General features: G+C 39.5%; 7 protein-coding genes and 2 long non-coding RNA genes across 19 annotated transcripts in view; 7 read left to right on the forward strand and 2 right to left on the reverse strand.

Annotated features, from left to right (window-relative positions):
- Positions 1-33: 33 nt before the first annotated feature.
- LOC116924912 lies at positions 34-3,572 on the reverse strand. The gene is made up of 4 exons (XR_004395240.2): positions 3,510-3,572; positions 1,966-2,194; positions 1,289-1,356; positions 34-1,221 (listed from the first exon to the last, which is right to left on the reverse strand). It is a non-coding gene; the product is annotated as an uncharacterized LOC116924912 (long non-coding RNA).
- LOC116924909 lies at positions 1,657-2,380 on the forward strand. Its single transcript, XM_032931511.2, has 2 exons — positions 1,657-1,884; positions 1,956-2,380. The coding sequence occupies exons 1-2, from the start codon at positions 1,793-1,795 to the stop codon at positions 2,320-2,322; spliced, it is 459 nt and encodes a 152-aa protein (XP_032787402.2). The 5' UTR covers positions 1,657-1,792; the 3' UTR covers positions 2,323-2,380.
- LOC123473694 lies at positions 2,605-3,518 on the forward strand. The gene is made up of 3 exons (XM_045174919.1): positions 2,605-2,827; positions 2,896-3,269; positions 3,333-3,518. Exons 1-3 carry the CDS (start codon positions 2,760-2,762, stop codon positions 3,398-3,400), a joined length of 510 nt encoding a protein of 169 aa, XP_045030854.1. The 5' UTR covers positions 2,605-2,759; the 3' UTR covers positions 3,401-3,518.
- Positions 3,573-3,585: 13 nt separating the features above from the next.
- On the forward strand, positions 3,586-5,801 carry LOC116924907 (aminoacylase-1). Of its 3 annotated transcripts, none has more exons than XM_032931509.2 (9): positions 3,586-3,721; positions 3,803-4,017; positions 4,084-4,425; positions 4,484-4,630; positions 4,725-4,912; positions 4,986-5,182; positions 5,244-5,276; positions 5,345-5,405; positions 5,467-5,801. In XM_032931509.2, the coding sequence occupies exons 2-9, from the start codon at positions 4,011-4,013 to the stop codon at positions 5,608-5,610; spliced, it is 1,119 nt and encodes a 372-aa protein (XP_032787400.2). In that variant the 5' UTR covers positions 3,586-3,721; positions 3,803-4,010; the 3' UTR covers positions 5,611-5,801. The 3 variants fall into 3 exon arrangements, with proteins under 3 accessions (XP_032787400.2, XP_032787399.2, XP_032787398.2); XM_032931508.2 differs by having other exon boundaries at positions 3,803-4,013; XM_032931507.2 differs by having other exon boundaries at positions 3,609-3,721; positions 3,890-4,013.
- A 38-nt stretch (positions 5,802-5,839) lies between these two features.
- LOC116924906 (zinc finger protein 277) lies at positions 5,840-7,526 on the forward strand. 2 transcript variants are annotated; one of them, XR_006647897.1, is made up of 5 exons: positions 5,840-6,175; positions 6,232-6,397; positions 6,467-7,168; positions 7,227-7,311; positions 7,368-7,526. XR_006647897.1 is itself a non-coding variant. In XM_032931505.2 (5 exons), the coding sequence occupies exons 1-5, from the start codon at positions 5,979-5,981 to the stop codon at positions 7,452-7,454; spliced, it is 1,233 nt and encodes a 410-aa protein (XP_032787396.2). In that variant the 5' UTR covers positions 5,840-5,978; the 3' UTR covers positions 7,455-7,526. The 2 variants fall into 2 exon arrangements, 1 of the variants encoding a protein (XP_032787396.2); XM_032931505.2 differs by having other exon boundaries at positions 6,467-7,164.
- On the reverse strand, positions 7,467-8,105 carry LOC116924911 (U6 snRNA-associated Sm-like protein LSm8). The gene is made up of 4 exons (XM_032931512.2): positions 7,991-8,105; positions 7,882-7,922; positions 7,676-7,803; positions 7,467-7,608 (listed from the first exon to the last, which is right to left on the reverse strand). Exons 1-4 carry the CDS (start codon positions 8,019-8,021, stop codon positions 7,518-7,520), a joined length of 291 nt encoding a protein of 96 aa, XP_032787403.1. The 5' UTR covers positions 8,022-8,105; the 3' UTR covers positions 7,467-7,517.
- Positions 8,106-8,295: 190 nt separating this feature from the next.
- LOC116924908 (alpha-ketoglutarate-dependent dioxygenase alkB homolog 7, mitochondrial) lies at positions 8,296-9,621 on the forward strand. Its single transcript, XM_032931510.2, has 4 exons — positions 8,296-8,858; positions 8,934-9,101; positions 9,170-9,294; positions 9,376-9,621. The coding sequence occupies exons 1-4, from the start codon at positions 8,574-8,576 to the stop codon at positions 9,500-9,502; spliced, it is 705 nt and encodes a 234-aa protein (XP_032787401.2). The 5' UTR covers positions 8,296-8,573; the 3' UTR covers positions 9,503-9,621.
- The window catches only part of LOC116924902 (collagen alpha-1(XVIII) chain), a 30,679-nt gene continuing 13,671 nt past the window's right edge, over positions 9,447-26,454 (forward strand). For 5 of the 8 annotated variants that reach the window (XM_045174910.1, XM_045174914.1, XM_045174912.1 and 2 more), the window contains exons 1-5: positions 18,857-18,989; positions 19,050-19,262; positions 19,367-19,500; positions 19,579-19,812; positions 21,075-21,146. In XM_045174910.1, coding sequence (XP_045030845.1) covers positions 18,872-18,989; positions 19,050-19,262; positions 19,367-19,500; positions 19,579-19,812; positions 21,075-21,146 — 771 coding nt within the window. In that variant the 5' untranslated portion in view covers positions 18,857-18,871. Of the gene's footprint in view, positions 9,647-11,196; positions 11,557-13,156; positions 13,210-18,856; positions 18,990-19,049; positions 19,263-19,366; positions 19,501-19,578; positions 19,813-21,074; positions 21,147-26,454 lie in introns of those variants that run through there. The other 3 variants (XM_045174915.1, XM_045174911.1, XM_045174913.1) reach the window with 3 other exon arrangements.
- On the forward strand, positions 21,990-26,134 carry LOC116924913. Its single transcript, XR_004395241.2, has 2 exons — positions 21,990-25,874; positions 25,940-26,134. It is a non-coding gene; the product is annotated as an uncharacterized LOC116924913 (long non-coding RNA).

Below are 26,454 nucleotides of genomic sequence, written 5' to 3' on the forward strand. Positions count from 1 at the left end.
TTTGTTTCAATATTTTTCGGTCGGGAGATTACGTAACCTTCAGATTTAAATTTTATTTTAACTCCTGCAGTGACTGCGACTACAAATTCTTTTGTACTTATTTGATAAAAGTGCATAGCTACCATGTGACAACAATATGTTCCTTAAAAGGTGAATAGGAATTTACGACTGGAACATTCTGTTACGTCATATTAAGAAGTGAGCCGAAACTGGAACAGGATCTTCGAGTCACGTCGCAAGGGCTCCCCCACCTTGATATCCGTTGGAAAGTTGTCCGATATTTTGCTTGAAATATCGTCTAGGTTAGTAACCTAAGCCATTGTGTTTAGAAAGTGTGTGCAGGGTTTTTCACTTTTTTTTTATTTTATCTTTATGTCTTTTGAACGTGGTGCGAAATACACGTGTGTCCTTCAAATGTTCCCGTTAGACCATTGCTTAATGTCCCTGCGTGAGTTGGCCAATGCGCTATAAAAGGCCTGCCGTACCAATACAAATGTGTCACTCGTAGACGTGATCTTGCTGACTTCAGTTCAACAGCTACTTTTGGAACGTTTCTGCTCGTCTGATTGCTTTAAGATGAAGCTAATGATGGCGGTGGGTTTGGTTGTAAAAGTCATCTAATTTAAATTATATTAAAGATTATCTTCTTTTCAACTTCAGATCGTGCTTGCTTTTTTTCTCACCTTGTCCGTGATTAGAGCATCTCCCGTACCACAGGGTCGGCCACAGGGACTTGCAGTGACGACAAACACTAATGCACAACAGCAATCGAATGCTCAATTGATGTCTCAAGTACAAAACAGCAATCAGGGACTGGCTGCTGCCCTTATCTCGTCTACCTTCGCAATGGGCCAACAGGTTTTTCAAGCAGTTGGCAGACAACTGCAAGGATGGTCTCGACTTTAAACTCAAGAAAACAAAAATATATTTACGTGTATGTTAGATCCTTGTCTGCTAAATGTTCAAACTAATGAAATGAAGAATTATCTATTTTTAATAAAAAGAAAATAATAAAATGAATGAATTACGAATTCTATTTTGCAAGGCTTGATGTTGTCTGGCTAGGTTGTTGGTCATCGTCGTAAGACTGGTTGCAACCGTTAATGCGAATAGCTCACGGCACCCATATGGCATTTAGTACAGAGGCTATTACACCAGGTTTACCCTAATGAGTGTTTTTCACTTTCTGTTATCCTTCAGCTTGCATGAAGCAAGCACATGCTATTTATAAAAAGAAAATTTAGTTGAACTTGTAGCTGCAATGCAATGGTCGTTAATGAAACTTAACTGTAGAACTATTCAAAAGAAAGTTAGATGGAAACGTTCATCTGCCTCATGCGATCCGCCTCCCAGCATCTGCCAATAAATAAGGAATTACGATTATTACGATTAAGCTCAGCATTGAAAGAAAAGGTGGAGGAAATTAAAATTACTTTAACGCAAATTGGAAATTTTCTAGAGCAAAGAGAAAAAAAGGGGGGATCGCCGTAACACCAATCAGCAATTCTCGGATTCTCATTAACCCGTTGGGCCCAGATAACTGTTTGAATTAAAGGTACGATGTACAACATGCCCAAATTTGGAAAAAAGGATTAAATGCCGTTTGAATATTAATCCACCTTTCCTGGAATGTGTTTTGCCTTAAGGTATCGAGTATAACCGGATTTCGCAGAATCGGGTTAATTGCGAGAAAAAAGAGGCAAAGAGTTACCGGTTTCTGGTTTAAATATACTGACATCTTCTAGGTGTCATCACATTGTTCATTCAGCGATCACAACAGAAACCTTCCAGCATGGGTCAAAAACAGTCTTCCTCAACCACTGACTGTGAAATTTCCATGATGAATCGTACTGATTTGTCTTCCCATTTCACTCACCTTATGAGGTAATTTTTCGGTGATTTTCTCATATTTTACTTTATAAACAAATGTTTAATAATCAAGAACGGTCTTTCAGTAAATCTTACCAGGCTGATGAATGCTTCAATTGCGGTGCCAGGCTGGAGGACAACAATTTGTTTAATTCTTCTGGAACCAAATCATCGGATGAAAATTCTGTCCGATGCCGGCAATGTCGCGTTTGTAACTCGACGAATGTCATCGTGGAGAAATTCCGGGAAGTTGTCACGTCCTCACCACGTTCAATACGAATTCACCATCCTTCGGCGAGTGCTGAATGTCAACTTTTCATCATCCCTGGTAGCCAAAACAAAACTCATTATCATAATCATCATATGAAGACCCAACCATCTCTTGAAACCATTGGTGTATCCCCAAATAACACAAGGAACACCACTAATCAGGCAGCTTCAAGCTGTGTCTAAAGACAACTGCAAATTTCAAAATGTACAGCTTGAAAATAGAGACAATAAATACTTTTTTTGTAAAGCTTTGCAACGAAGTTCATTCCAAGGTCAATTTCCTTATTCTAATTATTTGCGACACAATTTTTTCCGGTTACAAACAACTTTTCGCGTTCCTCCATGTTTCTCATGTTTGCAATAGACGCCCTATTAAGCAGTTTGGAATTAGTATCACAAGGGGTCATTTAGTTCGCTGTTCGGATTCTTATTCTTCCTCGAGAAAGTTGGTCAACGGAAATGAGGGATAGTTACTTCGCCCTTGAGCGCTGTTTCAACCCTCTAGACCAGCTGCATCTTTTTCTTTTGGTAGGAAATGGATCCCCAAAGGAGCAAAAGATGATAATGGGAACGTCCGTCAGCTATGGTTTAGTTTTTGCTAGTCGTTCGGCATAGACACAATGGAAAATCACCCATTAGTTATTGTTTCAAAGGAAGTATTCCTAGATCAGGCATCTAAATTTAAGAGGTATAGCAACTAGAATTTAAATTAACTGTAGCAATATTAGTCACAATTGTTGGATACATTTCGTAAAGGAAAAAGGAGATACCAGAAAATTGTGCATTTTGTGATGAAATTCTTCATCCATTTGGAATAACTTTCGACGTTAACAAAATGGATGTCCACGTGTGGTGTCATAACTGTGGGAAGAAGAATTCATGTGGCACGATTCGGAAAAAACAATTTGTATTATCCTCTTTGCCAGTTGAAAAACGTCTAGTCGGATACCAGTTTGGGAATAAATCTCAAGGAGGACCATCAGGATGTCTGCCCGTGACAAAGTCTTTTCGTTCGCTTCGCAATCTTGGAAAACAAAGCATGCTATTACAGTCAGAGGGGAAGCAATCACTGCCCAAGCCGCCCGAAACCGAAAAATCAAGACCATCTTTTAATCGCCTAACTCCAAAGGGTACCGTAGTTTAAACAAAGTTACTCCCATCTTTCTCGTTTTTTTACACTTTTTTTTTCTAAGAAATTTCCCGATTAATGTGTTTGGAAGCTATTCGAAAAAAACGGGAGAAGCTTGCTGTAAAATGTTAAACTTCGTGGCGCCAAATCTATACCACCATTGTTTTATCTCATTGTCTGTTCTGATCATAATTTACTTACAATTTAATATTTTTTAAGTATGAATAATAAACAAAATAACCTAGATAAAGATTTGATTTCAAATGTCCTGTTGTTTTGAGATGACGTTCAAATTGAATTTTCATTTGAAACACTTGTTTTAAGAATAGTGCAGCAGACGACGCAAAATGGCCGTTTTTTCTTTTATTGTTTGATCTTTGATCATGGTTTGATTGTTTGATTTACATTTGCTAACAGGTGGTCAGGTGCCAACAGTTTAGGTTTTATTTCACGGTATGGTAGGATTCAATAATTTACAATTATTATTGGGAAAAAAACTTGTAATTCGCTATTTGGGATCCAATCTTTACTTAGGTGTTTATGTTTACGAGTTTTTGATTATACGTTGTCTAAGTAAACACAAGTTATCTCCATTAATGGAAGTTGATCTTTGGTTATCAGTCTTTAGTGTGTTTGCTTGTACTTCCAACTTTTAATTGTTGGGATACAATCATGGAGGATCCAGCTGTTACACTATTCCGCCAATATTTACGCCTTAAAACAGTGCAACCTGAACCAGATTATGGCTAGTATTTATAAATTATATCTTTAATCAAAACCCACAACATATACTTACATAAAAAAACATTAAACAGAGGCAGCCATTGTGTTCCTCAGAAGAATCATCGAAGAAATTGGACTTGAACACAAGACAATTGCACCTGATGCCAAGAAACCTATTTTGATAGCTACTTGGATAGGCCTTGATCCATCTTTACCAACAATTTTGCTGAATTCCCATACTGATGTTGTTCCTGTGTATGCTGACCAATGGAAGCATGATCCTTTTGAAGCCATTAAAGATACTGATGGGAAAATCTATGGTAGGGGCACCCAGGATATGAAGTGTGTAACTATTCAATATCTTGAAGCCATAAGGAATCTAAAAAATCAGGGAATAAAACTTAAACGAACTATACATTTGACCTTCATGCCAGGTAAAAACTTGTTAAATTTTAACTCTGTTCCACTGGTGTCACTTTTGTTATTCTCTAGACGAGGAAATTGGTGGAGTCCTCGGAATGCAAGCCTTTTTGCGGTCAGAAGAATGGAAAGAAATGAATGTCGGATTTGCCCTCGATGAAGGTTTGGCTAATCCCATCAATGAGTTTACAGTTTTTTTCGGCGAACGAATGCCTTGGTGTAAGTTATGTAGCCTGCGATATAAGTTATATGATGCTCTTGTTCTATAACGGTCAGTGAACGCCAAACTACTCTTCCTTGCGGTTTTTGTTAGGGGTGAAAGTGAGCTGTCCGGGTAATCCAGGCCATGGGTCGCGATTCATTGAAGGCACGGCAGCTGAAAAACTGCGGACTGTTATAAATCGTTTTCTGGATTTTCGTCAGCAAGAAAAGAACCGTTTAGAAGCCAACCCTGAGTTGACTCTTGGCGACGTCACCAGTGTCAATTTGACTAAAATCGAAGTAAATAAGTTTTTTTTTCCCTAGAAAGCAGATATCCAGCTAAACGTGGTCTTTGCACACTGGGTTTTTTCAGGGAGGAATTCAGGTGAATGTAGTCCCATCGGAACTAGTGGCTTATTTCGACATTCGCGTCACACCACACGCCGATCTAGATGATATGCTGAAGCAAGTCTATGAATGGTGCAAAGAAGCTGGAGATGATGTTCAAATAGAATTTATACAATATATGAAGGATCAAACATTAACATCTATTGAGCCTGGAAACATCTGGTAAGCTCATTTATTAAGAAAAACGTTTTCCTCTTCTCTGACCGTCTTTTTTTCCCAATAGGTGGGATGCATTCTCGTCTGCATGCGAGTCCATGTAAGAATGAACAACTTTAAAGATTATCTTTTCTTTTCCTTCATACAATGAAGTAATTATTTCCATAGGAAAATGAAGATCAAGTGTGAAATTTTTCCAGCAGGAACTGATTGCAGATTTTTGCGTGAGGTAGGATGTTTTGTAATTTACAGTCGTGTATCTTCTATCGAACTTACTTTTAAAATTGCAGATTGGCTTACCTGCACTCGGGTTTTCTCCAATTAATCTGACCCCTATTTTGCTGCACGACCACAATGAGTTTATTGAGGAAAGCGTGTTTCTTCGAGGCATACCAATTTATGAAGCTATCATTCCCGCACTAGGGAATGCTTAAACCTGACTAGTCTTGGTAGTTACGTTTACGCAACATAATCGTAGGTTCTCAGGTGGCTTACTCGACTGGCTTAAATAAGTCGATAAAAGTCCATTCACTCTAGAATTTTGGTTCTCCTTGATACGCGCTCAAGCCGTCAAATTTTGCGTTATTCATTGTTTTGATTTGAAATATACATATTTTCTTCTCGATGTGCTTTTTCCCCCGCCAGATGGCGTGCAATTTTTCAAAATAAAAGGCAGACGAAATGTGACGTATTGCAACCATCATTGCGAAAAGGACACGGCAAATTTTTTTGGAATTCTGGATTAAATCTGGAAATTATAGTTTTAATAACATAAGAAGTCGAGTGTAATTTTCGTCGAAAAATGAATCCTATCCTTGAGCCGTTGACATTTCCTGATAGGCAAGTTCAAGAGGAGGTGGTTACCTCAACTCAATGCGAATGTCTTTTTTGCACAGAAATGTTCGACTTGCAATCGTCAAACGATCAAATTTTAGCTCATTTCCTATTGGCTCACAAACTAGTGGTAGCTGATGTTAAGGAAATAGTTGACCTCAAAAGGTTTTAGATTACTAGTTTTCTACATTCTTGTTACACAACTTGACTGTGTTGTTTAGGTACATTGATTACTGGAGACCAAAGTTTAGGGAATGTGGTCCAAAAGCATATTGTTTTGTTATGGAGACAGAAAACGAAAATAGGGAAAAGGAAGAATATTTTATGTTAGCCCACGAACTGCCGGAGGACCAAAATTTGAGGGAAAAACTTCAAAGAGAGAAATTGGTGAGTAAACTCATTATAACTTAAGTATGTCACTAAATAGGGTTTTACTTTTTAATTGCATATTGACAGAATCTAGTTTTGAAGCAGCAGCAGAAAGAAAGAAAAGATGATGAGTTTTCTCATTGCTGTCTTTTCTGTCGCAAGATATTCACAGGAAATCGCAAAGTCCTTTTTGATCACATGAACTTTGACCATAACTTTAGTGTTGGGCTTCCAGATAATGTAGTGTTTGTTGAAGAGTTCCTTAATTTGCTAGATGAGAAGCTATCACAAAACATCTGCCTTTATTGTGAAAAAACTTTCAAGGACAGAACAGTGCTGAAAGAGCATATGAGAAAAAAAATCCACAAAAAAATCAACCCAGTCAACAAGGAATATGACAAGTTTTACTTGGTAAATTATCTTGAACCTGGCAAATCATGGAAAGAAATTATGGATGAATTTGATGAATATTGCCAAAATGAAGATTGGTCTGACTGGTTTGAACCAGAAGCAGAAGCTATTTGTCTGTTTTGTGATTTCCAGTCCAGTGCACCAGAAGTTCTTTCCCAGCACATTACATCACACAATTTTGATTTTCTGGGTCTGAAAAAGAATTTCAGCATATACCAGCAAATAAAAATTGTCAATTATGTTAGAAGGCAAGTTCATGAGAAAAAATGTATCCTTTGTGATGAACAGTGTAGTTCCAGAGAAGATCTCAGTGCTCACATGCAGAAGTTGAGCCATTTCAAACTACCTGAACGTTCAATATGGGACCAGTCACAGTAGGTTAAATAAGCTTGTATTACCTTACATTTGTGTGTCTTTGCCTGATGTCTATTTATAGGTACTACTTTCCAACTTATGAAAATGACGCTTTACTTTGTTTGCTGGAAGACACCGTACAAGATGATTCCATCGACGCCGATCAAGTATATACCGCTTTCCGTTTTGTGAAAATTAAATAATGGCTTATTATTTTTTAAAGGTAAAGGTGATTCCTGAAGAAACTGTTCTCAACCTTAAACTGGTTGAAGAAGAACTTCTAAAACTTGAGCTAATTGTAAAAATATGAATGTTTCTAGAGAACTGTAAAAAAATTGTATTTGGAGTGATCATGATGGTGCAATTCAAAGTTTTAATGATGGATCTGAGCTAATGGTTCTGCTCGTATTTCCGATAAATTGAGTCTGGAGTCTAGTTCATTATCAATCTCCCCAATAAGGACTCTGAAATAGAATGAACACATTTTAAGCACACATCAAACTGCAGCAAAATTTGGGAAATGTAAATTACACATTGTCTCCTCTGATGATGTGTAGGCCTAGCTGGACTTGCTCAACTCCCTGGCTAGAACTAAACACTCGCTCATGGCTGTCATCAATAATCAGGTTAATGGTTTGATCAAATCCTTTAAGAATACCCTGTAATAAAGAATTCCCAGAATTACTTATCGGCCACAGTCGATGGTACGTAGCCTTGGGTACGACCGACAAACTTACAATAAAATTTCTTCCATCCCCTGTAATGACACATACTGCACCTAGAAATGAACGAAAGTTAGTGTTTCGTCAGAAATGGCATTATGTTCAAACAACAAATAAAACTCACGATTGACATAAGAATCTAACGTTGATGCCATGGTTTCGTCGCTTCACTCGCTTGAATTTTTTTTGCCACCGTAAATATCGTCTGCCACATTAAGCGTTGCCATTGCCCTTCCAATCTTGAAAAGAAAAACCAAACATTTACCATTTTTACTTTTATTTTCAAATTAAAATTACTCACGAAATCACCCACTTTGCTTTTCTTGAAAATATTTTGGTGCAGAAAAAATTTCGGGAAAAACTTCGTTAAACATTACATAAGTTTGTGTAGCTTGGCAGCCTGAAATGGCGGGAAATCTCTCCTTTTGACCTTTTCCGGTGCTTTCCCGCTAACAAGTCAAGCCATCTCCTTCTGTGTTTTCCAAAATCGTTTCCTCTCCGTCAGGCTTTACGAAAGTCTTTTAATCGAAGGTCTTTGTAGAAAAAACTCTTCAATCTATACAAACTGCTTTATACTTATACCTGATTTCATATTATGAACCGTCGTCGTCTGCTTTCTGACGAAAATTGCCAGAAATTTGAGATGTTTGATTTATAACCCGTACGGTTGCACATGTTGTATAAGGTTCCCAATTCAAATTCGAGAAATGGCACTTTGCTTGGCTAATGTTCGTCCTACGTGGAGGCGGGCAATTCCGTTAAGTGCTATTTGTTCCCATTCGAAAGCCTTGTGCTTCTCTTCCGCCGAGTCCCATGCGATCAGTCCAAATTTGGAGTTTTCTCCCGACTGCGATGAAGCAACGAAGGAAAGGCTCAGAGGAAACATGAAGATTCACGAAGATTTTATCAGTGCTGAGGAAGAAAATAACCTTTTGGAAGAGTTAGAGTTGAAATTCAAAAGGTCTCGGTATCAGTATGACCACTGGGATGATGTAAGTTGAAATGTCATAGGCGTGCAGAATGTCCAATTGTTAAATGACCACCATTTATTATTCCCAACAAAAAAGGCTATCCATGGATACAGAGAAACAGAGAAACCTACTTGGAACGAAGTCAATAACAATGTGATAAACCGTTTGAGAAGTTTTGCCTTCTCAACCACAACAATGCAACACGTTCATGTTCTTGATCTTGCAGAAAATGGTCACATTAAACCACATCTTGACAGTATAAAGGTGTGATTATACTCTTCTTTAAATAAATTTTAATGTGCATTTTTAATCTATTCAGTTTTTCTGCATAGTTTTGTGGCAATACCATTTCGGGGATTTCTCTGCTCTCACCCAGTATAATGAGGCTCATCCATATACAACGACCTGAAATTTTCGCCAAGGTGTTATTGCCTAGAAGATCGCTGTATATTATGAAGTAACATTTGTTGAGGCAAACAGAATTGACATGACAACTCTATTTAATAATATGTCGTGTCTTCTTATCGACTTCTTACAGGGACTTTGCAAGATACGATTTTAATCACGAAATTCTAAGTAATAACGAATCGTTCTTCAGGGGAGAGAAGGTCACGAAAACTAGGCGCATCTCGGTGATCTGCCGCAGTCCGCCACCGTCGTCATAATGGATTCTGCCCTTCCGGAGGTGTGTGTCTGTGTCGTAAACACGATTGGTAGATATGCTTTAGAAGACAAGTCTTGTACTTGATGAATCGTAATATCCATACAACAGTCGTGACCATCAGTGCAAAAAAGGAAAAAGATTCAAGGTATTTTAAGTGTAAGGAGAAGGGAACTTTTTTTCTTTTTTGGGTGTGATGCGATTGGCAGGCAACAATCGATTTTATTCAATGTGGTATTTAAAAATAAGGTGGAGCGAGTTCAGTAAAAGCGAGAGAATTTAAAAAGAATGATGGATGATGCCATCCGCGTTCTTCCCGAATCCATCCTCGTCACACGACACTGATAAGACTCTTTTACGCCTTCGCAGAAAATGTAAAACGACAGACGTTTTAAATCTTTGCCGTTGTTTTTCTTGGCGGAAGTTTTGTACTGCCCCCGTGATGTATTGGATTGAGATCCGAGTGTCTCTCCCAAAAACGTCTTTTTTGGTGTGTGTGCGTGTGTTTGTGTGTGGGGGAGGGGAGTAGGTGGAGAGTGAGAAATGTTGGAAAGAACAAAAAAATGGGCGTGAACTTTCAGACGCAATCATTCCGCTTTCTCCCTTTTTTTGATTATCGTGTTCTGTTTTGGGTCCGGACCTGATGGCGAGTAAGTGAAAGAGGGAGGAAGAAGAAGCCTTATCTTGTTTGAGACAATGTTGTATATATACCTAACAAGACTTGTGCACCAACAGCAGCTCTCTCTCCCTCTTTTCTTCTTGTGATGTTTTCCCTATCAGCTCTGCCCTTTTTGTTGCTGAGTTGCTGCTGTTGCGCTCTTTTGACGGTGAATGATATCCGCGTCTTTATTTTTATTTATTTTTTTTTTTTTCGTTTCCTCGTTGAGGTGCGGCTTTCGAGTTGCATCTATTCATCCCGCGGGCACAGCATACAAGATGATGTTGAAACAGAAAGAGAGAGAGAGAGAGAGAGAGCGAAAGGTTTCTTTTTGCTATCCCCTTTTTTTTTACTCAAAATGAAACCAAAAATTTGGACTCCGAGAATGTGATATGAGAACGAAATATCAAATAATTGGTTACAAAGATTTATCTTTTCCCTTTTCTCTATTCTTGGGTGGCGTTCCCCTTTTTAAAAAGCGATTTTTATTTATTTATTTTTTTAAAGAAGGCACCGCATGCCGTGCTGGACCGTGTCACAAGAGCAGATAATTAACGTGTCTCCATTTACATTACGAGGGGTTTTCTCTTTTATTGCTTCCAATTTCCTTTTTTTTTTTTTTCTTTTTAAAACTTGTTGTTCATTCTTCAAATCTTTTCGTTTGACTTTTTCATTTTTTTTTTTTTTTTTAAATGGCCTTTCTTCCCGAAATGTTTGTGGGAAATTGAATGGAACACGCCTCTTCTTTCAGGAAGAAGTTTATGTCAACGAAAGTGGGTGGGAAAGAAGGCGGAGGTCGGTCGGGTTTCCGGGGCACGTCGAGCACGCGCGCAACCGCTGAACTATTTGGTTCTGAACCGTGAAATACATTTCTTTTTTGAACCGCCACCACCACCACCACCACACACGGTATATACGGGAGGGGGGGTGGGAAGGTGCGTGTGTGTGTGTGTACGTACGTACGGGGAGGGTGGGTTGTATACGGGGGATAAAGAAGAAGAAGAAGAAGGAAAAGAGATGGCAACCGGTCTCGGCTATAGTTGACTCTAGACCGGTGTAGTGAACGGACGTGTTCATTTTGAAATCTCCGCTAGACGAGCGCGCGCGCCAGATCGTCAAAACAAAACAGAAGCGGGTCAATTTGTACGGTGATCAATTGTTGATTTCGGCGGGGGGATAGAAGCAAGCGAGTGTGCGTTTCGTGAGTAGCGCGATGGTGTAGTAGGGTTTAAATGTCGTGACATTAGAGACGCGAAGAAGCGATCAAATGTTTTGGACTTTGATTGCGTCTTGTTGTCAACAACGGGGACAGCTCGAGTGAATCAAAATCGAAATTGAAAACAAGCCATTTGGACTCGTTGACCATCGATGATGCGTACCGTGACGCTTCTGATGTTGCAGTAAGTTTCGATATTCGATTTGATACAAAAAAGCATTGAAAATTTAAAAACAATTTTTGACGTAAGCAGCAGACCACCTACCGCTGAAATCTTATGTAATAATTCGCGGGGTCTGCTGCAACAAGTCAATCGATCGTATATCATCGACACCGGCTCAATGTGTGTGTCGAGTGTTGCAGCGTGGGATATACGAGTTGATGATGCCTCTCTATACGAGGGGTAGGCATCAAGTCTAGAGGGATTTTTTTTTTTTTTTAATTTTACAACAGTCGTCATCCAAACCTTTTTCTTTTTCTTCTTCTCCACTGGGAAATTTAGACATGAATTTGTTTCCTTCCCTTCAACGGGTTGTTGTGTTATGTTTCTTATTATGCAGAGAGAGAGAGAGAGTAAAATCAAAAAAATTCGAAAACGAAGAAAGAATGTTAATAATCGATTTAAACGGGCAGCAAAGTAGAAAAAGAAACGGAAATAATCGTGGTCGATCGTGTGTGGAAAGACTAAGGGGGTGGGGAGAGAAATGCTGTATTCAAATGAGAATATTCAACAATAAAATGGGAATACAGATTTTCATAGCGTTCGACCAATGGGGTAAAAGTCAACACGCTACGATACGAACATGTGTACTTTTGGTTGTTCTACCACCATCTAGACAGAAAAAAAAATAGAAATAAATAAATAAAAAATATTTTTCTGAAAAGTGTAGGGAGAAAGTGGAGAAGATATTTTCTTTGACCATCTTTGGTCATCTTATTATACAGTTGTACAAGGTTCTTTTTGTTGCCTCTTTCCGTTAGGCATCTTTCGTTTATTTTATTTTTTTATTTATTTATTTAAATAAATGTTACGTATATAAACACGTAATAGAAGAGCCGACGTTAGAATTTGAGAGCCATGTGTCAATCCTCCGGCGGTCGTAGGTTTTGGCTCACCGCCTGGTGATCAATGACCGCCAAAGTAGAAAAACGAAGGGGATATTACATATAGATTTTGCGCCTAGTCATGCGTTCGATTGTTACATACCTCGGCTGCTACCCTCTCTCTCTCTCTCTTGAAAAGAAAAACGTTCATAAAGGGGAATTAAAAAAGACGACAGCGGACTGTTTCCTCTGTTATTATCAGTTAGTAGTATAGTAGTCGTTGTAATGGCAGACGTGTGGGAGGAGAGGGCCTCTCTAATTGCCATTGAAAGTGCGGACGACGAACAGAAAAACACGCGCTCGCCATACGAAATGATGAAGAATGAACGCATTTTTCCCGGGATGGATCAACATTGTACGATATGAGATTTTTGAATGGATTCATCCGTCTTTCCTCCTCCTCCTCCTCTGTGTGTGTGTGTCCTGAATTTCATATTTTCTTTCAGTGGGTGTGGGTCTTTTCCTTTTCTTTCTTTTTTTTCTTTTCGATGTGATATTATGTTGCGCGTATCTGTTAGAGACGATCTAGATGACGTGGCTACAGATTGAATTCGATATGGAAGCTCGTAAAAAAGATGAAATTTTATGATGATCGTAATTCGCCCTCTTGTTGTTCTTGTCTGATTTTTATGAATTTTTACGGTTTCATCACGACTTGTTTCTTCTTTTGTTCGATGCAGGATAGCGGCGACGCTAATTCGATCCAGCTCGTCCCAAAATGCCGGCCTTTTGGGTAAGCCCTTTCAAATTTATTTATTTATTTATTTTCATTTTTTTCTGTTTCTTCTTTCTGTGGGGATATTTCAATTGTTGGGAACGTTTTCTGTCAAATCATCGTGGTGTTCCCAACATTGTTCCAAAATTATTGGTTGGTGGGAAAAAAAAGAACGAAACGAATGGAAAACCCCCTGCGATCTGTGTGATTGAACGACACGAAAGAAAAATGGCGTGTGCTGCCTAGTCGGAATAGCCTGAACGAAAGGAAACAAAACAAAAAAAAATCTCACATCATCCCACAGAGAAAATATCAATTTTGTAACGACAGTTTTCAGAGGCGGAGAATCACATTTTCCTTGGTCCGTCGTGAAAATGTCGGCCCGTGACGGATTACTTTGATATTCTTTTCGTACCTTGCAGCCATTTTGCCTTGCAGTACGACGGATTTTCAATTTTCAAACAACGAAATCCAACCGATTTGTTAGATTCTTTGTTAAAGAATCAGTTCCATCTCCTTTGCTTTCACGGTTAATTAACTTTCCCCTTTTTTGGATGAAGGGGGGGGGGTGGCCAAAGAAAACAGAAAAAAAATAATAACGGAAGCGCCGTCTTCGAATTTAACTTTTTGAATAATTCCTCCAAGGATTTGACCAATTTTCTCGTCGGCGCACATGGTAATTATTGATGAGGCGGAGCGTACACACAGTGCCCAAATGCGGAGTCTATAGTCTACAGGCAAATTGATGGATGATGTGGCCTTTTATTTGTTCTCCTTTGCCTCTCTTGGTCGTCTGACTTTTCGAACAAATGGACGCGCATCGTCTATAGACCCAACACTCGAAGTTGTTTGCATTTTTCGGCGAACGCTCTCTAAGCGAATAGAAACTGAAAGACGGGGGGAGAATTCCTCGGACTCGTGGACGAGTGACATGTTGAATAATTCTTCCAACTGGATAAGGCTTCGACGTGACGACATGGAGGCAGAAAACAGGTCCGCCAACAGCACAAATCTTTCTCTCTCGTTTTCCCCCGTTGGTTGATGCAGTCCCAATGTGGCTCGACTCGGATCTGTTTGAGTGAAAATTGTGCCACTCTTTTGTGCCCGTCGATCGATGTATAGACAGTTTCGAAACTGAATCACGCAGACATATTGAACGAGATGGGCGCTGTCCAATTTTCCCTTTTTTCTGACGCCGTCTGGCGCTTTTGAAATGGGCGGTCAACTTGAACGCCGATATTTTCTCTTTTATTTTTTTTGTCGTTTTAAAAGAGAGATGGAAAAAAAAAAGAATTTTGCCTTGTAAATAAAACGAGGACCTGAAAGATACGTTTTCTTTCTTGTGACCATCCCTTTTTTTTCCCCTATGATTATATTTATTTTTGTGGGATCAAAATTGAAAAGAAGCTGCTGCTCCGCGGGGAGAATCAATAGTAGGATTACGCCGTTCAGAATCCCTCCTTTCCATTTTGCTTGTCCTCGTTTCTACATGGATCAAATGTAAGAATTTTCGTCTGTATGGAAAGTAGATGAAAAACACGGCCGTAGAATAATAGATAAGTAAATGTAACCCAGGCGACATGAATTACCAAACGATCGTAATTCCCCGAGTTCAGATCAAGCCCTAGCAACAAAGGGAACGTCTTTCTTTTTTTTCTTCTTTTCTTTTTATTTTGAAACGACCATGTTGGCATACAGCATTTCTTTTTTTTTTTTTTTTGTGTTCCCCCCATAGTTTTGTGACGTGGCGCATTTTCATTGTTTTCTTAGATGTTGGGAACGGGACACGCTCGAATGATGTTTGAAAAAAAAAATGGGAAAACAAGAGGCTCTCTTTTCTTTTGACTAAGAGGGCCTTAAAAAAAAATCAAAAATCAAATCAAATATTTAGACGTGTAATGTGTCTTGGAGCGTGGCTTGTTTTCAAACGTCAATGGAATAAATTCACACGCGGGAGAGTCCGTCACTTTCAAAAATATCAAACATTAAAAAAAAAGAAAAGGGTTTTAAAATATTCGTGATCGTTTCTTTCGATAGCCGAAAATTGAGTCCCGAAACTTTGTGAGACATCGAGATCTAATCCTCTTGCACGCCACCTGACGTCAAAATGGGTTAGACAGCCACTCGATTCGACGTTCAATCAACACGACACGCACTCGTTTTCCGACGTAGACATTTTTGACTCGACGTGAGCTGCAACTGTTGCTAGCGATTTGGCTTACAACGAACGAAAAGAAATCGATAGTTGAACGTCTCCATTTATCTCTTCTCTTTATCCGAGTGTCCTCTGAAAAGTAGTGCATCATAAGCGATGGGTGTATCCAAGAGAGTCTTTGTTTAGCTCCCGCACGACCTGCAACCTGATCGTCTTTGGTCGGTCGACTGAGAAAGAAAAGAAGAGAAAGGAAAAATATTTTTCCATTTCGAGTTGCGACGACGACTCGTTGGAATGCAATAAATCAAGTTTGAATTCCTTTCAGATATTTTGACGTTGGGAATTCACACGACAGCGTTTTTTTTTTTCTTTCCCCCTGTTACGAAATTGAAATGTTGATGTTATTCCATTCATTGGAATGAATGAGAAGTGAACTCGTTTTCAAGTTGTAACGGTGTTTTGTTGTCGATGCTCGTGAACGACAAAAGACGAGCGCTTTTCGTGTGTTTGTAGTAAACAAACGATTTGTGGAAGGGGCTCGGGCGTTAACGATGAAAAATGGAAACGAACACTCAAAAGTTTCGTTTTCCCAGTTTTCTACCGTACGTTTCAAATAAATCCGATGACGATGAAGGAAAAAAAAGTTTGACTAGTCCTCTCATAAATCAACGGGTAGCGCAGTTGTCAAATCTCAAAAGAAAAGAAAAAAAACAAGTGAGGGAGGGAAATCAATTGCCTCGCAGAAATGCGATATTTATGTTCACATTGAAACGTTTCCAACTTTGCGGGTGATAATTGATTTTCTTAATTGATGTTTATATTTCAAAGCCCAAAATCGATGAATAAATCATGAAATGCCGGAAGTCGAAAAATAAGGGCGGCCATTTTGATCGTGAAAAAAAAAAAAAAGTCCCGTCCGTTCGTTTTGGCCAATGAATTCACGCCGCATCGGCACGCAAATTTTTGAATTTGGAAATGGCGTGCGTCACCGTCGTCTGCTTGGCGTCTACGTCGAAACATGTCAACTCTATGACGTACATGTTTGTAATTTTCTTTTTCAGAAAGCCAATAGCTGCTGCAAACAAAACGTGTTTCCCTCCGTCCTCTTCATCTGCCTCGCAACTGCGGAGGAGGAAGTTTGTCTATGTGAGTGGGACGCGCATACACAAGAGTTTCGTTGTTTGCGGCGGTAGACACACACACACAGTTCTTTTTTAGAAGGGTCTCGGACTTATTATATACAGATTTTTTTTTTTTTGTTTTTTTCCTTTTTCATCCATTTCGTTATCTTCACAACGGAGCTGTTTATCTTTTATTTTTATTTTTAATATTTACAGTGGCGGTTAAAAAAAAAAAAAAAGAAAGAAATAGCGCGCGAAATTTAAATTTCTTTTTTGATGTTTTTTTTTTTTAAGTTTTGTTTGCTCCGACCATTTTGCGGGGGGGAGGCTCAAAGTTTGACTAAGACCTCCTATAGTGTTCTCGCGCAGTTGTAGAAAGCAAAGATGACGGGTGACATTTCAAAGTGCGAAAAGCCACACACAATGCAAAAATAAATCATTTCAATATTGGCCGAGATTTCCGTTTCGACATGGGCAAATGGTCGTCATTTTCTAATCCGCTCGCCAACAGCGGAGAAAAGTCGGCCAAAGTCATTCCAACGTCTCTCTTCTTTCCCGAAATTCACTCGTTTTTTTTATTTTTATAAATAAGAAATCTATTTTCGAAATGTGTTTGGGGTTTTGGTAGACATCAAGTGCGTCCACCTATGAAATAAGCAGACAGCAGAGCCTCTCCCAAGTCGCAACAGACATCTAAATAAAAACAACTTCAACAACCAAAAAAAAAAAGAAGGTCCCGAGACGTGACGGCGGCGTCGACGACGTCTCGCTCGGTTTACGTCGAAACTGAAAATTTATTTATATAAATTCCTTCCAGCGTCCAAAACGCATCCGCTCGCTAAATACAACTGTTTCTTTTTGTTTTTACTGGTCTCTTGGCTGTCCTATAATTGAGAGTAAACCTCTTGGTTTTTTTTTTTTTTTGTTTTTGTTTTCTGTTTTTTTTTCGCCCTTTGGTGCTTTGGAAATGTTGTCTTACACTTCCAAGTTCATCACAGTCCTCTGCGTTTTCGTCGTTTTCCTTTTGTTTTTGCTTGGCTGGCGTTTACTTAGCGGGTTATTAAACTTGTTGAGTCTCGTCTCGTATCATAGACTATACAGAGACAACCATCCGTTTTATGCATGGCCTATCACCGAGAGGATCTTCTTCCTCGGGATGCTGACTGGCTACTGCTTAAGTCAAGAAAGAAAGAAAGAAAAACGAGCTTTTGACAGGCGTGATAAATTGATCCCACGGTGGCCCGAACGGTTGTTGGTGACAGCTAGTCACAGGCAACCCGTTAGGTCGGATCATGAACGCTGGATGACTTGGGTTCGCTCCTCGATCGTGTTGCTATACACGTAAATCTACACCCCAGACCTTTTTAAAATAAAAAAACAAATTTTTATTGCATTAGCTTTAAGAAAAAAAGGGGGAAAAATAAGAAGAAGAAGAAGAAAAATATTCAATTGAGACGGACACCGTCGCGACGGCTAAGAATGCGCTTGAAATGATCGGTATCAACTCTCTCCCTACACGCTGAAAGGCGTTGGCTCTTAATATGAAAAAAAAGAAGAGAAGGAGCTGGGCTTTCTTGGCTATCGGCGAAACTTGAGGATTCTTTTTTAGCTGTATAATAACGTAAATTACATGCTGGCGGCCACCTGTAAATCTGCCTGCTCTCCCCTTCAGCCATTTGTTTGCCTCTTTATTCTATTCGTAATTGTGTGAGGAGACACACGAAATGGGAGACCACAGACACGACTCTTTCTTTTCTAGAAGGGCCAGCAACTTCGTTTTTTTTCTTTCTTTTCGTCAATGACCAATTCAAATCCCTACATTCGGCCATTTTTCGAGGTAAAAATAACAAAACACGTTTCTTCTTTTATTTCTAAATGCTGGTAGCCCATATATTCTGGCTCTTCCACATGTGGCTATGGCTTTTTTTGTTGCCTGGTAAACATTAAGTTAGTTTTTTTGGGGTTTTTTTACGGGTTCTTTCGTTGATAGTTACGTCCGTTTCGGTCTATCGCATTGCAAGAAAATAAAAGCCATGAATGTGGTTATGTTTGCATCGGGTCCCAAACACTATTCCAGTCTACTAATCCTTACAAAATCATGGACTTTGACGAAGGAAAAAAAAAAAAAATGCTAATGTGCTTAAATTTCTGGCTATAAGAAAACAGCTGTTCTATAAACGAAGTGACAAGACGAATTGCCCGTTGTTAAAAAACGTGCCAAGTGCCAACCCATATAAGGGGATAATCTATTAAAATTCAAGACTTTTTTTTTTTTTTAAGTTGCTGGTTGTTTATAGTTTGTTCTCGTTACCGACTGACTCACCGTCAACTTATTTTTGCCACCGAGCCAGATTTTTTGAATCACGCCAAGTTTCAATTGTAGAGTTATTAATCTGGGCACTAGATGGCTGTACAGTTTCCGTGTCAAAAACAAATTTCAGAATTCAGACCACGTTTTCTACTCGCGGTTTTTTTTTGGGGGGGGGGGGGAGAGAATGTTTTGAATCAATCTCGTGTTGGAGGCACGTTTTAAACCATTCATTTGAAATTCATTTCGTTTAATGATGTTTCTTTCCAAACAGCTGGCGAACCGATCCATCATGACTTGATGAAAGCCATTGAAGTTCCTTTACGAGATGAGGAACACATCACGTTCGGGACGGGTGTCGATGGATTCCCGGCTTTTGTTCTCTTTCGCGGCCATGATGTCAAAATTCCCTACAAAGTTCTACTTCCGGACAAGCTCTATTCCGACTTTTCTATTCTCGTCACAATCAAGCCTGATAACAATGAAGGTACTGTCTAACTTTTTGTTTGGAAAAGCACACCCCTCCACCCGTTGCATGTTTACTGTTGCACATTCACAGTGAAAAGGAACTGTTGTAATCTTTTGTCGAAGGTGGTTATCTGTTTGCTGTGGTTGACCCTCTGGAAACCCTGGTCCAGTTTGGTCTACGAATCAGTCCTGGAGGTCCTAAACAGAGTGAAATCTCTCTGTACCACACCCATCCAGAAGATCGTTTTGTTTCAAAGGTGAACAACACAAATTCATTATTCATTTTCAGTCTGCTAACTCGTTTGTGTGTTCTGTTCAAACATTTTGCACCACAGGTATTGGCCAAATTTCTCGTTCCATCTTTCGCCAAGAAATGGACGCGATTCGCGTTTCGTGTGCTGGACAGCGGCCTAGGCGTTCCCAACGTGACGCTCTTCTTCAACTGCGTCGAGTACGGCAGTATCGTCATCTCTAGCGTGCCGTGGAAGGAGCAGCTAACCTTTGACACAGCATCGACTCTCTATATAGGCCAAGCTGGAGGCCTCATCCTACCTCCTGGAGAGTTTGTGGTAAGATATATCTTTTTTTTTTTTTTTCCCCTTTTCTGTCTTATTCTTCCATCTAATATGACCGATGCATCTCGGGATGAATACTTGGACTCTTTCAGAAGACACGATAACATAAGAACAGAAAAACATTGTCTTCCTCCTTTTATAGCTCCCGTTACTGCGACAAGATGGCGTGAGCCCTTCTCGGGAAAAAAAAATTAAAGAAAAGGGGGGGGGGAGCCTATCCTTCCACGTGATGAATCATGCGTAGAGGTTGAATTATAGGGGTCTGTTGTATATGTATAGAGAGATAAAGAAGAAACGATCTTGAATCGTTATGATACTTAAAAAAAAAAATAGTTTAGTAGGAAGAAAGGAAATACCCATATAAAAAAAAAAAGGTCTGCCCTCTTTGAGTGTGTCTGTGAGTCAGTTACGGTCTTCACGTCGACTCACGATGCGTAATGTTCTTTTACATCCTCGGAAGATTTTTATTACCCATTTTAATTTGAACCGGTTTTGTGTTTCGATGTCCCGATTTCCTTTTTTTTCTCTTCTTATTCGTCTCCCCTTGATCCAGTCGACTTTGATAACATTCATGTGTTTATAAAGGCCCTTGTTTAAAATCAAATTCCTCCCCTCCCCCCTGTTCCCTGTCGCGCCAGCATAATCATCTGATTATTATTAGGGAATTAAAATTTGAAACCATTTTGTTATTTACGTCTCTTTCTCGTTTCGATTCGTTTCGATCGAATGGCGACAAATTCCAAACTCAAAACTCGAAAGAAAAGATCTTTGTTGACTGTCTCAACCGCACGAAAGCGGTGGAAGAGAGAAGACAGAGAGCGAGAGAGTCTCTCGAGTAATAAAAGCAGGGACGGAGCGCAGTCGGTCGGTCAGTGGCCGTCCGTCTGGCTCCGAGTGCGGATGCCATAGTCGTGTCTCTCTTGAGCGCAAAACGGGGCAACTGGTTGGCACTGGAAACACTTGAATTTGAAACGCAATTTTTCATTTGGTTGTGCCGCTATTCGAACGTTGCATTGGCCAGATAAACACGCCAATTGGTCAAGTTGAATATGGACTAGAAATCGTCATTTTCACAACATTTTACGTAGGCAAAGTGTGGTGTTGTGTTTTGTTTTGTTTTTGTTTCTGGTGCCGATCGAATCGAAATCAAACATTTCTAAGAAGTTGAATCGATTGATGTGACAATGTGGACGAGAACGGCTCATTGGATTGGCGGCCGATTTGTTCTAACCGTTGCCGTTTTCCTCTTCATCCAGGGCACCATCCAGGAACTGAAATTGACGAACGAGCCCAGTTTAGCCGGCGTCCAATGCGAAGACATCATTCCGGTAAGTCAATGAATACAAACACATTTTTTTTTCCTTTTCTTCTCCAGTTCGTGATAAATTTGAAAGTTTGAAAAGAGCGTTAACCTGAATAGTTGAGGCGGTCACTTTTTTATATATATTTTTTTATTTTGCGGTTGGCGAAAGATAAAGAGAGAAAAAAAATAAATAAAAACGAGTGACGGATGATGATCCAATTGGCCGTCGCCAACGAGGTGTTGTTTTCTTGTCAGTTCGCCGATGTAACGGCCGCCCCATCCAATTCTTCATCTTGTTGCATTCTCATTTTTTTTTTTTCAAATTGTTGTTGTAGCCATCTGCGGCCCCACCTGGCGATATGCAAATTTATTTATTCATTTTTTTTTTTCCCCATCGAGTTTTTAAGATAAGAAAACAAGTCGAGAAAAATGAGGAAATGTTTGCGAGCGAGAGAGAGAAGATGATTGGATAGCGAAAGAGTTGGCCATGATGAAAAATCAAAAATTGGAACGGCCAAAACACCCAGCGATGGTGCGTCGAAATGATAATTTAGGTTTTTAAATATACAAAAAACTGGAAGTCTCGCCTATCTTTGATGTCTGTCAGCGAGCATCAACGATGCCTTCCATCTGAATCTCACCTTTGCTGGTCTATCTGATCGTGCCGAAAATGTTGTTCTTGTTGTTATTTCGCACTCGCTCCGTCTACGTCGATGACTATCATTAACTCGGCACACACACCGCTCAAGTCGCAGATGGTCAAAGAGGTAAGAAAAGAGAAGGGGGGAGGAGTTGTTTCTACTACCTCCTTTAGGGCCTATTCCCATCTATCCTTATCCCTACAGTACATTTGGACATTTTACACACACGCACACACACACACACAGACAGACAGACCCACACACGTAGACACACCGGGTTGATTATACGTGCACACAAGAAGGAGAGAAAAATTTATTTTCTGCTCGTGTCATCCAATCAAAAATTTGAAATGTAAAACATTCCGAGTTTCGTTGTATGTGCGCTTTTGATTCGGTGAATTATTACATTAGTCGACGAGGGTTATTGATGACTCCACCAACTGGGTTATACCAAACTCAAAAATTGGATGTGAGCCAAAACCAACCGAAAATATCCATTTTGGTTTTGTTTGGTTTTATTTTCCCTTTTCTTTAGTGTTTTGTTAGTGCGCGTTATTCCAAACGGGGCGTTTTTTTTTTTTTGCTTGTTTTTCTTTTTAATTTTTGTGTGATGGACCTACGCACTGTATATTACATCAAAAAGCGTGTTAAGGAAGAGAGTTTGGTCCATGTGTGTTATGAGCAGCTTGACGGGCTGGCTGGGGAACCTGCCAGTTTTCCTTCGCTCATCCGTCTGTCCGTCTCCGACTTGACTTGCGACGCGTGACTCATAGTGTTAATTGAATGATTCAACAACAACAGCCAAAACAGAAACGGACAAAATGGGTCGACTGTAGACGGGAAATTAAAAAAAAAAACGAAGCAAAGACCTTGGCTTCCTTTTTCCTTTTTCTTCCCCTCATTTCCTTCCGCCGGGAATGTTAATCCTTACGGCTGCCAGCGCCCCAATGTGTCAATGCTCAGTTTCGTTCCGGCTATTTGAGATCATTCTCGCTCTCTGGCTGTATCTGTTTTTTTTTTGTGTGTTATTCTATTACCGTTTGATGATAGACACACGCCAATGGTTATTTTATTTTTTTTTGCTTTTTCGTTAATTTATTTCGTATTTTCGAGTGGAGCGTGACTATTTTTAATTTTCTTGTTCAAGTCTCCCATTTTTGTCTGTTTCGGTTGCGTTCGGCGGGCCAATGGCGCCTGCCTAAATGATGATGTGTCTTTTTTTTTGTTTTGTTTTCTTCTTCTTCTTCTTTTCATCCGAAAGGTTTTTGAACCTTTTTCGACGTGTTTTCTCCGTCGTGCGCTCCTGTTGTGGGAAAATTGGTTCAACCGATTTGCATATCTTTTTAAAAACACAACACATTTTGTTTTTTTTTTTTTTTTTTGGCTCTTTTGTTCTTTTTGCGTGTGGCTTTAAAAAAAAAATGTTTAAAGCTTGGGGCGTTACATGTTATACATAATATTCTCTCTCTCTCTCCTATGTCTGTGCGGATGTAGGAAGAAATGCGTGGAGGAACCGGGGCGTTGTGCATCTGTTCAGTAAATCCTTCAGTTACGTCGATTCGTTGCAATTCAACACTGTGCCCTTTTTGTTCTGAAATGTTCTTTTTTCCCCTCTTGCGCCATCACACTTATCGCCGACTGTTGTTTTGTTGGTGGACTACAAATCGTGTCAACTTATAACACACGGTCGGTTAAAAATGTGAACCAGTTTCTTGCGTCATCCACCGATTCTTTACGCCCCAAGAAGAAAAGCTTCTTCTTTTTTCAAACCCCTTAACAGAAATGACAGAAGGGGTGAGTGGGAACGGTGTGTGTTTGAGATGGCTGCGTCAAAGGAACATGGACCTCCCTGTTAACTCGTAAAGATGCCACACGTTGATAAGGCCACGTATCTATACGAGTTTTTAAGAAAAAAATTATTCATTATTATAGTAGGGTCTGAAACGAATGCGGTTTGTAGGTGGGGTATAAAAGGTGGTCGTTAATTCTTTTTTTAAGTTTAACTGGAGGTTCAATTTTTTTTTTTCTGCTTGACTTAAAAATACCGGGGGCAATTGAAACTATTAAAATAGGACGCACACCAGTTGCGGCGATCGAATTCTTAAAAAAGATAATTTTTTTTTATTTTCTTGTTCGGGTTAGAAAATGTTTTCTTTAAGAAGAAAAAGAAAAAGAGAGAGAGGGAACATGTTGGCCAGTGTCTGCTCTGATTTAAAACCCGTGAAGCCAAAAAAAGAGAAAGGAAGGGCCAGACCGACGGCAGACTCCCGGAACAAATCCTTATATAGCGAAGTAGACTATACATTTTGATTTTCTAGTTAAAAATAAACATTTTTTTGTTTTGTTTTTTAAAGCTTTTTAATTGAGGTTAGAGGCTACGCTGCTGGTACATTTTTCATTGTTTTTTTTTCTGTTTTGTTTATTATTATTTAAATCATTTTTCTTTTATAGGGCGCAGACAGAACAAAACGTATAGATTCGTCATCGTTGATGATATGCTCACTGGCCAGGCTAATAAAAAAAAAAATGGGGATGGGGAGGGATATGTGTGTAGGAAATAATGTGGAGACGAGTCACGTCCGGAATTTCACGTCTGCGCACGCTACATTGAAATTTCAGTGGATTTAAAAAATAAAAGGCGGAGATTTTGTTGATGCTGGAGCACGTCCATGTTGTTGTTGCGCAGTTAGGAAAAAGGGAAAGAAAATAAACAAAAACTTTGTGTGTGTTCCGAGCGTTTGATTCTAGCAGCGTGACATAAGTGAGAACCCCCCCAGACGAATTTCCAATTTCCTGTCTGCTTTTTTTCGGTGAGCGAAAGTTGGAAAGGGAAAAGAAAGAAAAAAAGGACATAGCGACACGAATGAAATGACGATGATGATGACGACGATAGAAAACGAAAGAAAAATAGTCGTGCATGTCTTGATTTTGTTCATTTGTTCGTTTCTACGTTTTTTTTACGATTCGATTATTGTTATTATGATTTTTGGGAAATCAGAGAAGAATGGATCGCTCGTCCTTGAAGGGGGCGGATCTTTAAGGTCGCACCTTTACATCCGGCACGAGGCAAAACATTGTGTTCCGTGACGACATGTCAAATATTTTCATTTCTTTTTTTTTCGATATTGGAACGAACGTTTAAAGATCTCCGAGTGATTTTCATTTGTAAAACGATCTGCCGTTTAGCCACTGAAAGAATTCAAGTATCCCACAAAGTCTGTTGACTGACTGTCGGCCAGGCTCCAAACTTTGATGATCTTTGACATTTGAATGTCGCTGATTTATTTTGTCTCTTTGAAATTGAAAATAAAAATTGTTATTTTCTGAGCGAAAGAAAGTCAAAGATGCCAAGACAAAACAATGCCATCCGATGCCGTATCTAATCTGCATGCGAATCAGCTCAGTTTTTCAAATGCGTCAGTTGCGAATATTTTGCCGCTCGATGGACGCGTCTACGTCGCGCGTGAACGGCAATTTGGAATTTATATTCGATCCTTTGAGGCCCTTTGTGTGTGTCTGTGATTAGTTCAAGAAAGCAGCAACAAAAAACGATGAGGAAGGAGATGAGGGTAACGTGCGTGTTTGGCCGTGCCGTTGGTCACGCCAGGCTTCGTTATCGGCGGCTATAAACATGTCGTTTGCCTCAATAAGGAACTCGGGTTTCTTTTTGGAACGCAGTTGGTTCCTTGCGTCCGTCCGTTCGTGCGTTATATTGAAACGTCAAAGAAAAATATCAAGACGTCGGCACCATTTCGCCTGTCATGTGATTCTCAGCCAAACAAAGGAAAGACAACGTCTTCATTATTCTTTCTCCTTCTTCTTCCCCCCGTGTTTCTTTCTTTTTTCTTTTTCCCTACATTTTCATCCAAACCATTTCATACGACATTCTATTTTCATTACGGTATTTTTATTTTTTCTGTTTTTTTTTTTTTTTTTATTATTATTAGTGGAATGGCTCAACTTTTAGCGGCTTGGGCCAAACCGCAAAGTGCCATGTGTCTGTGTTGATTGAATCGGAAAAGAGAATCGTGATCGCGTCATGTATACGCACTACTGGGGGGCTAAGAATTAGAAACGGCTACGTATCAACACGTAACGGTTCACCGTCGATTGTAATTGTAATTTTATTTTTTTCTAAATAATAATAATAAAAAAAAGATTGGCTATTCATTTTTAGATTATCATCTAAAATGTGGGACGGTCCATTGGCCAATAGTTTTTTGGAAATGAAATGCTGATGCGGCACATTTCCGTTTGTGTCATGGGTGTGGTTTTCTCCGTCGCAAAAAAACGGAACATTTATCGAATGATTTTCACCTTTTTGTGTTGTTGTTGTTGTTGTACAGTTTTTGAAATAAAAAGAAGAATGCAATCACCGTGGAGAGGAAAAAAGAGAGAGAGAGGGGGGGATATATGGTGTTCTTAGTGCTAAGACATTGTGTGGTGTGTGTTTGGAACGAGCGTGGTAATTGGAATGTCAAGAGAAGAAGAGCTCCGCAGCGGTTGGTAGAGAGAGAGAGGAACTGCCGTGTTAAAGGCGCTAAAAAAAGAAAAGAGAAGAAGAGAAACATGTGTTTTTTTTTTCGTTTTTTGTTTTTTAATCTTATAAAATGGAGAGAAGGCGGAGAAATAAAGACAACACAATAAGGAAAAGTGTCGGAAAATGGGTAGAAGAGAGAAGGGACCCCTGCT

The sequence above is a fragment of the Daphnia magna genome, linkage group LG6, assembly GCF_020631705.1.
Source record: "Daphnia magna isolate NIES linkage group LG6, ASM2063170v1.1, whole genome shotgun sequence".
Classification (NCBI taxonomy): domain Eukaryota; kingdom Metazoa; phylum Arthropoda; class Branchiopoda; order Diplostraca; family Daphniidae; genus Daphnia; species Daphnia magna.

Excerpts from the sequence above, each read along its gene's own strand:
- LOC116924909 (XM_032931511.2), top strand. The coding sequence starts at position 1,793 with ATGGGTCAAAAACAGTCTTCCTCAACCACTGACTGTGAAATTTCCATG. Across the intron at positions 1,885-1,955 it reads CATTTCACTCACCTTATGAG|TAAATCTTACCAGGCTGATG; the intron begins GTAATTTTTCGG and ends ACGGTCTTTCAG.
- LOC123473694 (XM_045174919.1), top strand. The coding sequence starts at position 2,760 with ATGGAAAATCACCCATTAGTTATTGTTTCAAAGGAAGTATTCCTAGAT. Across the intron at positions 2,828-2,895 it reads CAGGCATCTAAATTTAAGAG|GAAAAAGGAGATACCAGAAA; the intron begins GTATAGCAACTA and ends CATTTCGTAAAG. Across the intron at positions 3,270-3,332 it reads TAATCGCCTAACTCCAAAGG|AAATTTCCCGATTAATGTGT; the intron begins GTACCGTAGTTT and ends TTTTTTTCTAAG.
- LOC116924907 (XM_032931508.2), top strand. The coding sequence starts at position 3,941 with ATGGAGGATCCAGCTGTTACACTATTCCGCCAATATTTACGCCTTAAA. Across the intron at positions 4,913-4,985 it reads TCAATTTGACTAAAATCGAA|GGAGGAATTCAGGTGAATGT; the intron begins GTAAATAAGTTT and ends GGGTTTTTTCAG. Across the intron at positions 5,406-5,466 it reads ATTGCAGATTTTTGCGTGAG|ATTGGCTTACCTGCACTCGG; the intron begins GTAGGATGTTTT and ends TTAAAATTGCAG.
- LOC116924906 (XM_032931505.2), top strand. The coding sequence starts at position 5,979 with ATGAATCCTATCCTTGAGCCGTTGACATTTCCTGATAGGCAAGTTCAA. Across the intron at positions 7,165-7,226 it reads TCAATATGGGACCAGTCACA|GTACTACTTTCCAACTTATG; the intron begins GTAGGTTAAATA and ends GTCTATTTATAG. Across the intron at positions 7,312-7,367 it reads ATTCCATCGACGCCGATCAA|GTAAAGGTGATTCCTGAAGA; the intron begins GTATATACCGCT and ends TATTTTTTAAAG.
- LOC116924911 (XM_032931512.2), bottom strand. The coding sequence starts at position 8,021 with ATGGCATCAACGTTAGATTCTTATGTCAATC. Across the intron at positions 7,923-7,990 it reads GTTAGATTCTTATGTCAATC|GTGCAGTATGTGTCATTACA; the intron begins GTGAGTTTTATT and ends GTTCATTTCTAG. Across the intron at positions 7,609-7,675 it reads ATCATCAGAGGAGACAATGT|AGTCCTTATTGGGGAGATTG; the intron begins GTAATTTACATT and ends ATTCTATTTCAG.
- LOC116924908 (XM_032931510.2), top strand. The coding sequence starts at position 8,574 with ATGGCACTTTGCTTGGCTAATGTTCGTCCTACGTGGAGGCGGGCAATT. Across the intron at positions 8,859-8,933 it reads AGTATGACCACTGGGATGAT|GCTATCCATGGATACAGAGA; the intron begins GTAAGTTGAAAT and ends CCAACAAAAAAG. Across the intron at positions 9,295-9,375 it reads AGATCGCTGTATATTATGAA|GGACTTTGCAAGATACGATT; the intron begins GTAACATTTGTT and ends GACTTCTTACAG.